Genomic DNA, 14,884 nt, shown 5'->3' with positions numbered 1-14,884 from the left:
TTTATAATATAACCATTTGAATTAAATAAAAGTTTAAGTTACCCACATATTTTTTTTTCTTTCCGGCTTTCCGTTTAACTGCAGTGAGCATATAGTGATGGTGATTTTGGCCACATGTTGAAAGAATTGCGCCAAGTGTCAATTGTTTAAATTCCATTCTTTTCATATTTTATTGACAGTTCTTAGTTTACAAAAACAGAATAATTTTGGGAATATTTTTTCTATTGATGGTGAGTTTTAAATAACTAATATGCCGTTAGCAAACTCGGGAGAGCCATGGCAAATTCAACGAGCAGATACAGAGGTTAGTACATTTTGTATTTATTTGGTAATCTGCACCAAGATGTTTTTCAAATTATTTTGGTTCATTTTTTTTTTATTAAATTTGTATCTTTTTTAAGTAGGTATTTTAAATGTCTCGTCGATTTACAGCTTTCGGGTTATTCAGCTCATTAAGAATGGTTTCTGTACGTAAAATATGTTTGCAGTTTATGTGAGTTTCTTGGGTTTGTGATCTGTTGTTTTAATTTTTTCTTTATTTGGTGCATGTAATGTTAATAAAATTTTTGTGTTAGAACTGAAAAAAATTATAATTACCCTTACAAGTCAGTACCTTGATTGTGCTTATTGTACCACTTGGTTACATGTACTGTATTATTATGAGGCTCTTGTTGGATATCTCTTACTCCATTTACATTGATTGCTAGGTATATTGAATTCAAAGTTTCGTCTAATAGAAAAGCTGATTAAAAGATAATTTATTAAATAATTTGTTATTGCCTTTCAGTCACAGTCAGGAGATGTTGATGAAGCAGTTGTAGCAGAAGAATCGACGAGTGCTCAAAATGAAGGTGAACATGAGATTGAACTCGGCGAGGTACTTTTATAAATTCAGAACTGTTACTTTTAGTCTTAAATTGTTTATTCCAGCTTGTTAGAAATGGGCATGATAAAGCAGATCCTTCCCAATTTGATCTCCTCAAGGTTTTAGGGGAGGGCTCATTTGGGAAAGTCTTTTTGGTACGCAAAGTGGCTGGTACTGATGCTGGTATAATGTATGCTATGAAGGTCCTTAAAAAAGCTACATTAAAGGTTCGCGATAGGCATAGAACGAAAATGGAACGTAATATCTTAGTTGATGTTGAACACCCCTTTATTGTCAAACTTCATTATGCTTTTCAAACTGCTGGCAAATTGTATCTCATTCTAGATTTTCTTAGGGGAGGTGATTTGTTTTCTAGATTGAGCAAAGAGGTAAAGGATATGTAGTAATATATTTTTTTAAATAAATAATTATTTTGGCAGGTTATGTTTACCGAAGAAGATGTTAAGTTTTATTTAGCTGAGCTAGCACTAGCTTTGAATCATTTACACTTGGTTGGCATTATTTACAGAGATTTGAAACCAGAAAATATTCTTTTGGATGCTGAAGGTCATATAGCTCTTACAGATTTTGGTCTGTCAAAATTGCCAGTGAATGAAGGCAAAACATATAGTTTTTGTGGCACTGTAAGTTAAAATTAAGGGTCCTCCAATTGAATCTTAGCTTTAATGTGTTTAGGTTGAATATATGGCTCCCGAAGTAGTAAATAGGAAAGGTCATTCATTTGCAGCTGACTGGTGGTCTTTTGGCGTTCTTATGTATGAAATGTTAACTGGCGCATTGCCCTTTCAAGGGTCAAATAGAAAAGAAACAATGACACAAATTTTAAAAGCAAAATTGGGCATGCCTGGAAATCTTAGCCCGGAAGCTCAAAGTCTGTTAAGAGCGTTGTTCAAAAGAAATCCATGTAACAGGTAACTTTATTCTAGAAATTTATACAGTGTATTTTAGAAATTGATTTCTCTATTTTTCTTTTAGGTTAGGTGCGGGCGTGGGGGGCGTGGAAGATATAAAAAATCATGAATTTTTCGCCACAATTGACTTTGATGCTCTTCTTGCCAAAAAAATTCGACCACCATTTCAACCTGCAGTCTGTGGTCCTGAAGATGCTTACTTTGATTCAGAATACACTAGTAAAACTCCCAGAGATTCTCCCGGCGTCCCTGCTAGCGCAAACGCGCATGAATTGTTCCGAGGGTAATAAAATTGTATTTGTTTCTATTGATAGTGTAAGTGAGGGCATTTTTAGATTTAGTTTTGTTGCACCTTGTTTGTTGGAAAATGGTACAGTACAGAAAAAATCTATGGAAACACCAATGAAGTCTTTCAGGACGACAGATCGAAGTTTTTCCGATGAGTACATTCTGATGGATATCCTTGGTTCAGGAAGCTACAGCGTTTGTAAATTAGCTAGACATAAGTCGACCGGCCAACAATATGCAGTTAAGGTTCGGACAGTTCCAATTATATTATTAATAATTTAAGTGAATATTCTGCTTTTTAGATAATAAATAAAACTCTCTGTGATTGTAGAGAAGAAGTAGAAATTCTATTAAGATATGGTCAGCATCCCGGTATAGTAACCTTAAAGACTTTCTTTGAGGAACCCACGAAAGTATATCTCGTGCTGCAACTGTTAAGGGGTGGCGAATTGCTTGATTATTTAATGATGAAGGTATCTTCAATAAAATTATTTTATTATGTAACAGAGGAGACGGATATTGCATAAAAAAATAATATAATTATAAAAGGTTAGAATTTTTTAAATTCAATGTTTGAATGAAAAATTGTTTTTTTGTGCTAATATTCAGCGAATAATTTCTATTACAAATCTGGCCGAAAAGTAAAGCAAAGAAAATCAAGAGAATCAAAAAATTGGGGTTACTTTCGAGAAACCTATGAAATCGAGATTCACGGGATTGTCGTCGGTACAGATCGATTCATCGTCGAAAAAAAAATGGTTTTTTATTTGGTCTTCTTCGTAACGGACCCTAACGGCGGGTTTTTGATTCGGGACACCTTCATACAAAAGTACGGGCTTCGAATTTTCCTCCGTTCTAATGCTAGACGACCCGCAGCGTCTGGCAGAATGTTGAGGCTAGCCGACAGCCGCGGCCATTCTCGCAATCGACTTGAGATTCGACGGAACCTTAAGTTTCCGCCCCCAGATGGAACCTATTGAAACTGGGCGGGATCGAATGTTGTTAAAAATATTGCCTCCAAAAAAAAGTATATTTCTCGAAAACCTATCGATAAAATTGTCGAACGAGAAGCTGCCAGAGATGCGGGTCAGTAATGCTGTCTATGGCACTTTGTCAAAAATGTATCGGAAGTGTCGGTTATCGGCAAATAACCTAAAATTCCTTAAAATTTGTCTATTTCTGGAGCACTGAACTGACTGGAACATTTTTGTAGGTAGCTGAGAGAGCTGCAATGCATTTACTGTTTTCGTCTATCATACAGGGTTAAAATTAAATATTAGCTTATAACTTTATTACCGTTAACGGATAACGGGTTGAGTAGACGGTCATCTGAGCTACCGTTTTATGCATTCACCATTTTCACATATTGTAGAACTCGCGTGATACGTTAAACCGAAACCCACAGGTCCCTGCTTAAAACGACAATTAACATATTGTATATACACACACCGAATCGCAAATTCGACACATGCTGTGGAGATCCGTGGTTAGGGCGTCGGATGCGACACGCACACGGAATGTTTCGCGTTCAAACCCAGTTGCAGGTTATTTTCTTTTCACTTGAAATATTTAATTTTATTATATTCTTGTGCTTAAATTTGGTAAATTATTGTAACTGAAGTTTTTTATGAAGAAAACTATAAATATTTTTCAATTTAGTATAAATATTTATTTCTTTTTCCAACACTGGTAACGGACATTGATTATTCGGTTTTCAGAGAACGAAGTAAGAGAACTTCTTCCAACTTGATTCAATGCAGTGTTGCCAGATCTACAAGAAATTTTGGCGCAATTTTCTTTCAAATCCGAATCTTTTGGAACATTTTAAATAACTTTTGTTAATATTTGCCTATAAATTGTGCCTGCGGTAATCGTTAAAAAAATATTTGGATTTACGCATGTGACGCAACTAAAAATTATTTTATTTTTTTTTATTTGTTCAACGCATGAGTGTAAAAAATCCGCATGATGATAGTTGGCAGATATATTATTCAGGTTGTCCCGAGAATGTGAGAAACTATCCTCTAGGCGGTATACGGTTTCTCGAAAGTTCCATAGTGGTCCGCAGGAGCACGATAGAACTACAATGCGCCCCCCTAGGGATTTCGTTGTATATAGTGATTCGGAGATCTTGTGTGTTTTAGGGCAAACTCTCGGAGCAAGAATCGGCCGTTATATTGAAAACTATAGCGTCGACGGTCGCGTATTTGCACGAAAATGGCGTCGTTCATCGAGATTTGAAACCCGCGAATATCCTATTCGCTTCGGAAAATCGCGCACCCGATAGCGTTAAAATCTGTGATATGGGATTTGCCAAACAGGTATTACCACGAAAAAAAAGGGGAAAATAGCAAGACCGACTTTCAAATTATGCCGATTTTATTTCAGTTACGTGCCGAAAACGGTTTACTGATGACACCCTGTTATACCGCGAATTTTGTCGCCCCCGAAGTGTTAAAGCGGCAAGGGTACGACGCCGCTTGTGATATTTGGTCCTTAGGAGTGATATTGTATATAATGCTTTCCGGGCAGTGTCCTTTCAGCACAGCCCCCAACGACAGCCTGCAACAAATTTTGCAGAGGATCAGTTCGGGGAAACTCGATTTGCACGTAAGTTAAGAACATGATTCACATGGTGTATCTGTTTATTGTGGCGGAAATTTTTAATATTAAAAAAAAAGTTCGTATCAACATGCGCCAACAAATGCTGAGATTTTTGGGGTACAAAGTATTAAACTTTTAAAATAGATTTTTATTTTTATTTAACAAATATTAACGATATAAACCATCTTAATTTGGGTTTTAAAATGACCAACAAATTAGTATTTTTTAAAAATATAAGCATTTTATGTTTAAGATCATATATGCTGTAAGCACATCTGATGGTAAATGTTTGCTCTACTGAAATTCACCCAAGGATCTACATTAAAGGAGAAATTTCTAATTATCCCAAAAACTGGTTGCCGCATCAAAAATTTGAGTTGTTTCATTTTTATGTAGGCTTGTGTGTGTGTGTGTCTTTTTAAACATTTCCAACCAGAATGGTCTAAATTGGATAATTTTAAAGGGAACCTATCGTGTTCAAAGTTCAAAACTTCCTTTTTCTCCAAGAAAACAAAATATCAAGTGTGCTATATTTCTGGAAAGGATATTTTAACTCCTCTAATAATCCAAAAATATATATGGTTATATTTTTTTAAACACACATTTTCCAAAAACACTCTGTCATTTCATTTCATTTAGAAAAGGGAGTTTCCCTTTAAAAGTGTCTAATTTGACCACCCTGGACATGGGCAAGGGGCCTAACTAGTTTGTGTGTGCCTCTAAAGGTTGAAAATTGGGTGGGCATATCGGAGGACGCGAAAAGACTCGTCGCGGACATGCTGCACATAGCACCCCAGCGCAGACCCACGGCCGCACAGCTCATTAAACACTCCTGGGTTAACGTGCAGTGCGCGAAGTATTACGCGGAAGAAAGTTCGGCAATTCTGTCGAGCTCGCAAATGCCAGCGAATCAGCAAGCAGCGACGACCGGGGGCGGTGACACGGGCGGGGCTTACTTGAGGGAAACTGTCGCTGCCACGTTCAGGTAAATTTTAAATTGCGAACCATGGCATTTTATCCACAGCGGACCCGATAAGTCACTGATAAAATCTGCTTTCCCACCTTTTGGGCGATAAATTTTCGAAATTCAACGAATTTAGTTTAAAAAACAAATCGCATTTAAATCTTACACTGCCCTCTAGCGGTAATTTAAAAAAACTGAATTGCAAATTTATGATTCATTTTGTTTACAATGCGTGATGTATTTCCTGTTTCATCATTCACCATCATTAGATCTTTTTGTAAATAGTATTCATCATCTTGGAATTTTAATTTTATTTAAAAAGATATAATAAAACTATACACGTTTGTTTTCATCATGCGAGCATAAAAATAATGGACTAATATATTATTGGGGTGGAGGTGGGATAAAACTACCGACGCTTATTGGTGGGAATGCTTTTGAAAACTTTGGCAACAAATTTGGACAGTCAACAAAATTGAGAATTTGTCTTTGACAAATCCTAATATTGAAATTATTAAGAATAACAATTTGAGAAATTGAATATGAGTTTATTGACAATTAAATAAATTCCTAAATCTTAATTATTAAATAAATATTATGTGCACAAGTTGGTAGAAGACTGGATAATCAGAAGATATTTCAAAGGGAATTTCGATTAATTTTCAAAATTTCACAAAAAAACTAGCTTGGATGCACCAATTTGTACACGTATAATTATCAAATCTATAACATTTTTTTTTTATGGAGGAAAAGAGTAATATTATTGTGGTGCGTTTAGAATGTGAAGTTAATATTAAGGGCTTGTCGGGTTTTCTTTGGATAAAACGTCATGGGTTGCGAATCGGATGATTTCGGTTTTTTAACCAAATTCATACAGGGCGATAGCGACATCCCCGCAGGTGGCGCACCTGGGTCCTGTCGCGATGTCCGAATTGGCGAGGAGAAGGTTTAGGGATAAGGCCGCGGCTCGAGCTCAAAAACCGTCGTAATTAGTAGTCAATTATTCATCGGCCTGCAGGTGCAATGTCCCAAGAATTGATGTATTTATTAAATTAATTTATTCCAAAACGGTATAGTTGGATACGATTATTCTTGCGAAAGTGGGAGACGAGGAATGTGCCCGAATCGTTTCGGTATTTTAAGAACGAGTATACCAAAACTATTTTTCCATAGTTTTTAGACGGACGCTTCGTTGTTCTCTGTTATAGAATGTTTGCCAGTAGTTTTCATATCGAGAATTGAATTCTTCAAAACTTACATCATTTTATTTGTGTGCCAACGATAATATTTATATACATATGTTTATTTCCCTGGTCGATAATTTAACTGAGGAATATTAAATAAATAAAAAAATTGTGACCTTTGTTGCGACCAAATATTTTTATACAGGTTGTTTATTTTTATCCCTTGGAATCTTCTGAGAAATTGAATGAAAATAAGTGGCGCCAATTTAATAATATTTTAGCCTCATGGAGGGCAATTACGTTTTTTTTTTCAAGTTCTCACCTATACTTCTCTGTGGAACTCCCTGCATCCATAACTTTGAGATTTTTAAGCTTGTAATTGTACAGATTTCCACCCTGACCACCTTTTTTAATTGAATTCGAAAACACTGTTATCGTTTTCCAGACGTGTAGCAGTACCTGCTCAAAAAAATTACACCTAGCATATGTCATCTCTCCCAATTTCAAATAGGGAATTGATTGTTGGCACGCATGCGCATATACAAGTCAGCCTACTAGCAACATATTAATAAATGATCACTTTAGCGTTTCCTGAAAGCCAGTTTATATTTTTAATGAACCTTAGCCATTGATTGATTGTTAGTGTCATAATAATTTAAGTGTAATTAATATGAAATAGGCGAAAAGTACTGTGTTCATTGTTATAATACTTTTATAATATATTAAGCTTCGAACCTTGTGAGGTTTGGTAATTCTCATTTACTGGGGCTTTCATCATTTCCGTGGTGGCCGTTTATACCGCAACTATATGAATGAATATTTTTTAAAATTTTACTCTCCTAGTTCTCACTGTGCCAATATTGCATACAATCTGTCAATCTATATTTGTAACGATATGCAGTCATATTTCTTTAGTGACTTGGTCATTGTGTGCTCATTTAGAAATCGTTGGTACTTAACGTGGCAGTGTGTAGACTGATAGCCTTTATCGCGAGTATTGACAATCTTAACTCGAGATGGTTGGTGTTTGTTGAGCTCTTGCCCTTATGTCTAAAATATTATATCCACAAAGGCTATAAACTTTTTTTTTTGGTTAGTTTTGGTTATGCAACGATTTCGGTGAAATCTTGACAATAATTACTATATATGATACTCTGTGTCATTACCATGTTTTGATTATTGATTTTTCTGCATCAATGACTAAATATTGTATAGATTTCATTGAAAGCCTTGCATAACATTTAAATGCAGAGTGAAACCGATTTTCAATTCAAAGTTATTAAAAGTAATTGCGTGCATCGGGATTTCTCAGTTATATAAAACACATAGTTATTAGTACACCTTGTGTGTATCTCTGTCATGTGCCTTACAGACCTATCTCCCACTTTTCCCTTTTTCACTTAAGGCTAATGTTAATGTTCTAAATGTACGCATTGAAACTATTTTTTTGTGAATTTCCATGTATTTTGGTTAATACCTATATGTTTACATTATTTTTGTAACACATATCAAAGTAAAGGTATGTTTCGACCCTAAAATTTTTAATGATATTCTAGGAGTTAAATAGATACCTTCCTTATATAATTGAGAAACCTTTATGCCGGGCAAAACAAATGTTTTCTACTACCAATTTTAAAACTTATAAATGCTTGAAATACAGCTATTATGTGTCTGTAAATCTGTATATTGTTAATTGCTACCCAAAATCGTTATATCATTCGGTACTAAAGATGCATATCATAGTATATGCTGGTGGTTAAATTTGCTTCAAGTTAATGGTTGAACATTAAGTAAACATTTATAATGCCCAAATCATATACTTTAAATCAACTGTTATTATTTTTAAATTTGACGCAATGCATAATGTAATTGCAGCATTATTCTTTGCTGATCATTGGGTTTACTGTGGTATCCAAAAATTGTGGAAACGGGATATACTATTAATGAAGAATGCAGTAGTGGAATTAAAAATTGATGAAGGCGAAAATGAGAAAAGAATTAAAAAATATCAAGTAGCATCTATTTTGTGGCTTAAATCCAAATTTGCAAGTAAAACAAATGATTTTGTTGTTATACCCTTTCCACACTTTTCAGCGTTCCAGTATATATTAATCCGCAGTCTTGTACAATTAATCCTTTTAATTTTAACTGAGAAATCAAAATATTCACATTCACATCCTTTATGAGTTTTGGTTAGTTTTCTTTCCCCTTTTTGCTTATTTAGCGTCACTTAATGTTATATGAAGTGTTTGTTGTGTTAAAAATTTGTGAATACTATAATTTCTTTTACCAGGTTGTAATAAAACACCATAGTTGATGAAATGTTGATTTATTAAGTTTTGATTAGTTTTAATGAAAAAAATTATACTTAAAACCTTTATCTTTCTGCGCTTGCTTTTAGAAAATGTTTTTTATAAAACAACAACTCTTCCACACTCTCCCTAATGTCTTGCAAAGCACGGTGTCCATAGATTTTATTTGGTACTTGTTTAAACAGCTCAGGGTTCCAGCGCCTACATATCTCTTTAAGTGTAGAAACATCGATTATTCTATAATGAAGATAATCATGAACCTTAGGCATATGCTTAATGAGAAACATTCGGTCCATGTAAACACTGTTCCCTGCCAATGGGCTCATTTTGTAGGTAACATGCTCTTGTAAGAATTCCAGCACCATCTGTTCCGCTTCTTCTAATTTAATTTTGGAATTCAAACATAAATTCACCAATCCTGTCTAAGTAAACTATAAGGAAGTGTTACAAATATGAAATATATCATTACTTTCTCATGTTGCTTTTGACACCAGTCATTCATTTTACTCAAAACATCTTTGGAGTGTTGGATTGCAATATCGGGCCCTTCAGCTATTACTCTCAAATCTGAGTCGGTGACTAAACAAGCAACTTCCATTATTTGATCATTGTCAACATCCAGGCCAGTCATCTAAAAGATGAAAAAGCTATGGAAAATTTTATGGACAGCGTGCAACACATTGCCTATTAACCTCCATATCCATCCATACTATACGATTTACTTCCAAATCTACAATAGTTGAATATCTCCTATTGTAGTCTACTGTTTGTGCTGCAAGTAAATATTAAGAGTTTTTCATTTTTAAAGTAAGTCACCTACTAATTGAATTATATACTCTTCTAAATGAACGGTAAATAGGCCTTATACTAATACTCATACTCATGTTAATTTTCAGTGTATACAAAGAGATGATTGATCACTGGAAGGATCTCCCCTTAGACCTCTTAATTATAACGTTGTGAAAGGTAGCGAAATTGCCAAAAAAAATGAGAGACCTCATTCATAATCGACAGAACTAATGGTTAAAATATTTTCTACAGAATAGTAAGGTTAAATAGGTTACATTTTTCTATGGACATTGTTTTCAAAAAAATTATATGTTCTGTGAATTGTCATGAAATAGGAAACCTATCAAAATTCACGTTTCTTCTGTCGTTCGATTGAATCAAAATGCAGGATGGGAAAGAGAAAGTATTTGAAATTAGAAATTTGGCACCTAAGGTCTCAAGTCCAGGAATTTATGTAAATGTTTTGCAACGAAAATGTATCGTGGTTGTAGTCCATAGTCTGAAACAAAAGGTTTGCACATACGACGTCTGCCGTTTTGTATCGCACAGGAAGGTTACTTTTTCAAGATGATTAGAATAAGGCCCTTGGTAAAATACTGTATAATTGGGGGTGCGGTAGCCAGTACAGCATTAAGTTTGAAATGCAACCAATACGAATGGGATTCTATTGGAATTGTCAGGTTTAGTAGGGCTGTTGTCACAGTGTTTAACATAGGGGTTATATATAAAAGAGACTTATATGGTAGAGGTCTAAATAAACAGTCCAAAGAGTACAAAGATCTCAAGTCAGTGTGTCATAAACGCTGTGCCAATAAATTACTTGATTTGTGTTGCACAAATAGGGGTGTATATATAAAAGTGGGCCAACATATTGCTGCACTTGACTATTTGCTGCCTTCAGAGTATGTGCAGACAATGAAAGTGTTGCATAGTGAGGCACCAGCAACAGATGTGGAGGATATTATCCAAGTATTGAAGGAAGATTTGAAACAGGATGTAAGTTACATTAAATTTTCTCATAATAGTTATGAATTTTATATGTTTTAGCCTTATGCAATTTTTGATAGTATCAGTGCTGAACCTTTGGGAACTGCTTCACTTGCACAGGTGCACAAAGCAGTTCATAAAGATGGTTCCATGTGGGCAATAAAGGTGCAGCATCCTTATGTTCAGGGAAACTCCAGAATTGATATGAAAACCATGGAATATTTGGTTAAACTGATGAGTTGGGTGTTTCCAGAATTTAAATTTCAGTGGTTGGTTGATGAATCCAAGAAAAATATTCCCCAAGAATTAAATTTTGTATTGGAGGGACAAAACGCTGAGAAAATAGCAAAGTTGTTCGAAAAAATAGGTTGGCTAAAGATTCCTAAAATAAGGTCTTACTCAGTTATTTTTTTAATATGTCAATATTATATACATTATTATTAATTGTAGATGGGATTTGACAACTCCAAGAGTGCTAACAATGGAATTTGTGGAAGGGGGCCAAGTTAATGATTTAAAATATATTCAGAGCAATGACATTGATGCATGTGAGGTCTCAGACAAACTTGGTAAATTGTATGCAGAAATGATTTTTATCCATGGTTTTGTCCACAGTGATCCACACCCAGGGAATATTTTGGTTCAAAAGAATCAATCAGGTGGTTGCAATATAGTACTTCTAGATCATGGTCTCTATGCAGTAAGTTAGTTTTTTTGGGTGGACATTTATAGGGTTTCCTTTATACCGTTTTTAGAATCTCAGTGATGAATTTCGAATAAATTACGCAAATTTATGGCTTAGCATATTAGACAGAGACAGAAAGTCTATGAGATTATATAGTAAAAAGTTAGGTATTGAAGGAGATGCTTATGGTTTGTTTGCCTGTATGGTTACGGGTCGTACATGGGATACCATTTTGAAGGGCATTGATAGGTATTACTGAATGATTGAGCTGTATATTTTGAAAAGATGATTCTGTTTCAGGCATACTATTTCCAAAAATGAAAAAGATTTCATGAGGCAGAACTTCACTGGCATATTGCCCCAAATCTCTTCAGTTTTGGAGAATGTAAATCGGCAGATGCTGCTTATATTAAAAACTAATGATCTTATGCGAGGAATAGAACACACTCTTCGAACTGGCGCTAGAATGGGAGCTTTCAGGGTGATGTCGCAGTGTTGTGTCCATTCTGTATATAATCAAAAATATCAGAAATGCAAAAACAGCATTGATAGGATTAAAATCACCTTAGCAGAATTTTGGGCTCTGCTTAAAATTAAAATATACTATACCTTTCTAAATCTAAGACACATATCAGGAATTTGATATTATCTGTGCACTTGTCCAGTACCAAATAAGTCTAATGATGCAGTTGTAAACAAGAAATTCCTAGTTAGTAAGTTTTAAAAATGTTTATTCCTTATTTGAAAAGGCATTGTTTATAAAATATATTTATTTTTATTTAGATATTTGATTTTTCTGTCTCCCAAAATATTTATGGTTAGAGAACAAAAACGGCAAATAAATTAATTACAGAATTATACTGATTCCGACGTGGGTGATACAATTCTGCAACGCTTTTCCTGCTCCTTGTTTGCCCTTCTGTACTGCCCTAAAAATGCAGCATCCAAACATTGACAATATGTTGCTTGATGAAAGCCGCAAGGTCTTATGGGCCTAACGTCAGAATAAGAAATTAAAGCTGTTTAAATCTCGCGCATGCGCACGTTGAACTTACTGAATTTTTTTTTACGTAGTTGCTTCATGATTTCCTGAACTGTCAGCATAGGCAGGGAATCCATATGTGTAATAGCTATATGGTTAAGGCAGAAAAAAATTCTTAAGTTATTATTAGCGCTAAGATAGTTGAATTTCATTTAATAATTACACGAAGTCACTTCGTAGATCGGCAGAATCGGCAACAAGTAAAGCAAACTTTGTAATAGAATAAAGCAAAAAACATAATACAGGGCACAGAACATAGGTCATAGTATATTATGCAACAAGTGCGGTAAACGGCATATGAATCTCGAGTTTATTTGACACGAGCGGAGCGAGTGTTTAATAAACGAGTGACTTATAGTATATTATATAAGTGCGGTAAACGGCATTTGACTCACGAGTTTATTTGACACGATCGGAGCGAGTGTTTAATGAACGAGTGACTTAAAATGTATACCGCACGTGTTACATACTATACTTTTTCTACCACCGTTAGTTTCTCGGTACATTTTTGCAAAACAACACGAATACATTCGCTGACATGACCGTCAGAACTGACTAACGTCAAAATTCAAGGCGTGGGAAATACAAGAATCGTATTACGATTGTTGTGGGAAATATCTCCGAAAACATCCGATTGCTCCCAAACCCGTGAGGTAATATTCCGGAAATGTCCGAAGTGGCACGGATCCGTGGGACAAGAAACTCACGTGGTAAAGTGACACTTCCCACACGCTAGATCGTTGTATAATTTCGCATTTTACAGAAGGGAGTAGAAAAAAAAGTTTCCCGAACGTGTGCATACTATACTTTTTCCACGACCGTTAGTTTTTGGGTACATTTTAGCAAAACAACCCGAATACATTCACTGACACGACCGTCCGAACTGACAAACGTCAAAATTAAAGGCGCGGGAAATATCTCGGAAAACATCTGATTGCTCCCAAACCCGTGCGGTAAAATCCCGGTAATGTTCGAAGTGACTCGGATCAGTGAGAAACGAAACTGACGTGGTAAAGTGACGCTTCCCGCACGCTAGATCGGTGTGTAATTAGGTATTTTACATATTGGAGTAGAAATTTTTTTTTGCGCATCGTTATTATGTGCGTTTTAGAATATAATCCACACATCGGCTGCTTATATTCGTAAAAAAAAAATCGTAGTCGTTTTAACGACTCACACTTTTATGCCAAGTCAATCATTTCATGGATCGAACGATCGAATCCTGCTTGTTCGTAACGATTCGATCCTCTTGTTCGCTCTCGCTGCCGCCCTGAGCGGTCAGAAGTGACCGAATACAGCACGACCGATCGACCGACCGAATTCGCCGGAATACGTTTCATTTGAATGGTTTAAGATTTAAATGCATGACTGAGACATTACACGGAAAAGGAATGGGAGTATTATTATATTTATTCTATAGTATTGAGTTGCGACATCGATCTGTAGATTTGCTGATGTGTTGAATTGAATATTGAATGAAACATCTATTTCGACACAGGTATTTAATTTAAACAAATTAATGGATTACTGGTACAACTTATTTTGAAAAAAGTCAAGATTCAATAAAAAGCAGTACACAGCTAACTATTATACTAACTAGAACAGAAAACATAACATATAGACACAACAATAATCCAAATTCAAATGAATCTGAATCGGTCGTTCGGACTGTTCGGATTCCGTGACTATTGCCGCTTATGTTGGCATCAAAAAGTATTGAATGAACTACTGATTGTAATGATTCGGTCCTTTTCGAAATCGGTCACTGATTGATTAGTTCCTCGTAAAATGAACGATTACCACAACACTAATGACGCCTGTCGCCACGAACAGGGCCAGACTTAGCAATCCTGTAAACAATTCAACCTTTTTTGAAATATTTTCAGGCAGGAGAGGTACTTTACAGTACAGCCTAGCACAGTTAGGCCGGCATAGTTAGGGTTGATAACAGAGAGAAATTTAAACTATTTTCCAGTTTTTTTGAGAGATTTTATTGTGAAATTGTTCGTAACCTGTAAGTGTTTAATTATGCTATGCTAGGCCAAGTGATGCCACGGCGACATTTCCTTGTATAATATGATTTTGTTGGAAATAAAGGATATTATTATTATTATTATAAATATTGACGGATAATCGGATATCCTTTGGAAATGATTTCTGTGGCATTATTAACCTTAGCGGCAGAGAGAGGTAGATAGTTTTTCGCAAGAACTAAAAATGATGCGAATTGGT

The 14,884-nt window shown here is 35.2% G+C and overlaps 3 protein-coding genes across 8 annotated transcripts; 2 read left to right on the top strand and 1 right to left on the bottom strand.

Annotated features, from left to right (window-relative positions):
* The first annotated feature begins 136 nt into the window (after nucleotides 1-136).
* On the top strand, nucleotides 137-9,151 carry LOC132700457 (ribosomal protein S6 kinase 2 beta). Of its 2 annotated transcripts, none has more exons than XM_060667783.1 (12): nucleotides 137-304; nucleotides 788-877; nucleotides 931-1,254; nucleotides 1,306-1,509; nucleotides 1,562-1,797; nucleotides 1,862-2,080; nucleotides 2,133-2,331; nucleotides 2,388-2,558; nucleotides 4,230-4,406; nucleotides 4,474-4,695; nucleotides 5,415-5,674; nucleotides 6,531-9,151. In XM_060667783.1, the coding sequence occupies exons 1-12, from the start codon at nucleotides 251-253 to the stop codon at nucleotides 6,640-6,642; spliced, it is 2,268 nt and encodes a 755-aa protein (XP_060523766.1). In that variant the 5' UTR covers nucleotides 137-250; the 3' UTR covers nucleotides 6,643-9,151. The 2 variants fall into 2 exon arrangements, with proteins under 2 accessions (XP_060523766.1, XP_060523767.1); XM_060667784.1 differs by lacking the exon at nucleotides 137-304 and having other exon boundaries at nucleotides 861-877; nucleotides 931-1,036; nucleotides 1,093-1,254.
* Nucleotides 9,151-10,182, bottom strand: LOC132700459 (probable oligoribonuclease). 3 transcript variants are annotated; one of them, XM_060667788.1, is made up of 4 exons: nucleotides 9,970-10,182; nucleotides 9,842-9,921; nucleotides 9,619-9,780; nucleotides 9,151-9,571 (listed from the first exon to the last, which is right to left on the bottom strand). In XM_060667788.1, the coding sequence occupies exons 1-4, from the start codon at nucleotides 10,031-10,033 to the stop codon at nucleotides 9,215-9,217; spliced, it is 663 nt and encodes a 220-aa protein (XP_060523771.1). In that variant the 5' UTR covers nucleotides 10,034-10,182; the 3' UTR covers nucleotides 9,151-9,214. The 3 variants fall into 3 exon arrangements, with proteins under 3 accessions (XP_060523771.1, XP_060523772.1, XP_060523773.1); XM_060667789.1 differs by having other exon boundaries at nucleotides 10,030-10,175; XM_060667790.1 differs by having other exon boundaries at nucleotides 9,619-9,796; nucleotides 9,842-10,171.
* Nucleotides 10,183-10,279: 97 nt separating this feature from the next.
* Nucleotides 10,280-12,355, top strand: LOC132700458 (aarF domain-containing kinase 1). Of its 3 annotated transcripts, XM_060667786.1 has the most exons (6): nucleotides 10,280-10,371; nucleotides 10,430-10,934; nucleotides 10,986-11,317; nucleotides 11,376-11,625; nucleotides 11,681-11,859; nucleotides 11,911-12,355. In XM_060667786.1, exons 2-6 carry the CDS (start codon nucleotides 10,506-10,508, stop codon nucleotides 12,251-12,253), a joined length of 1,533 nt encoding a protein of 510 aa, XP_060523769.1. In that variant the 5' UTR covers nucleotides 10,280-10,371; nucleotides 10,430-10,505; the 3' UTR covers nucleotides 12,254-12,355. The 3 variants fall into 3 exon arrangements, 2 of the variants coding, with proteins under 2 accessions (XP_060523769.1, XP_060523770.1); XM_060667787.1 differs by lacking the exon at nucleotides 11,911-12,355 and having other exon boundaries at nucleotides 10,290-10,934; nucleotides 11,376-11,473; nucleotides 11,541-11,625; nucleotides 11,681-11,717; XR_009618645.1 differs by lacking the exon at nucleotides 11,911-12,355 and having other exon boundaries at nucleotides 10,292-10,934; nucleotides 11,376-11,478; nucleotides 11,541-11,625; nucleotides 11,681-11,735.
* Nucleotides 12,356-14,884: the final 2,529 nt, after the last annotated feature.

The sequence above is a fragment of the Cylas formicarius genome, unplaced genomic scaffold (assembly GCF_029955315.1).
Source record: "Cylas formicarius isolate icCylForm1 unplaced genomic scaffold, icCylForm1.1 PGA_scaffold_4__25_contigs__length_36172078, whole genome shotgun sequence".
Lineage (NCBI taxonomy): Eukaryota > Metazoa > Arthropoda > Insecta > Coleoptera > Brentidae > Cylas > Cylas formicarius.
The sequence above is the reverse complement of the archived record's forward strand: the minus strand, read 5'-3'. Positions and strand labels throughout refer to the sequence as shown.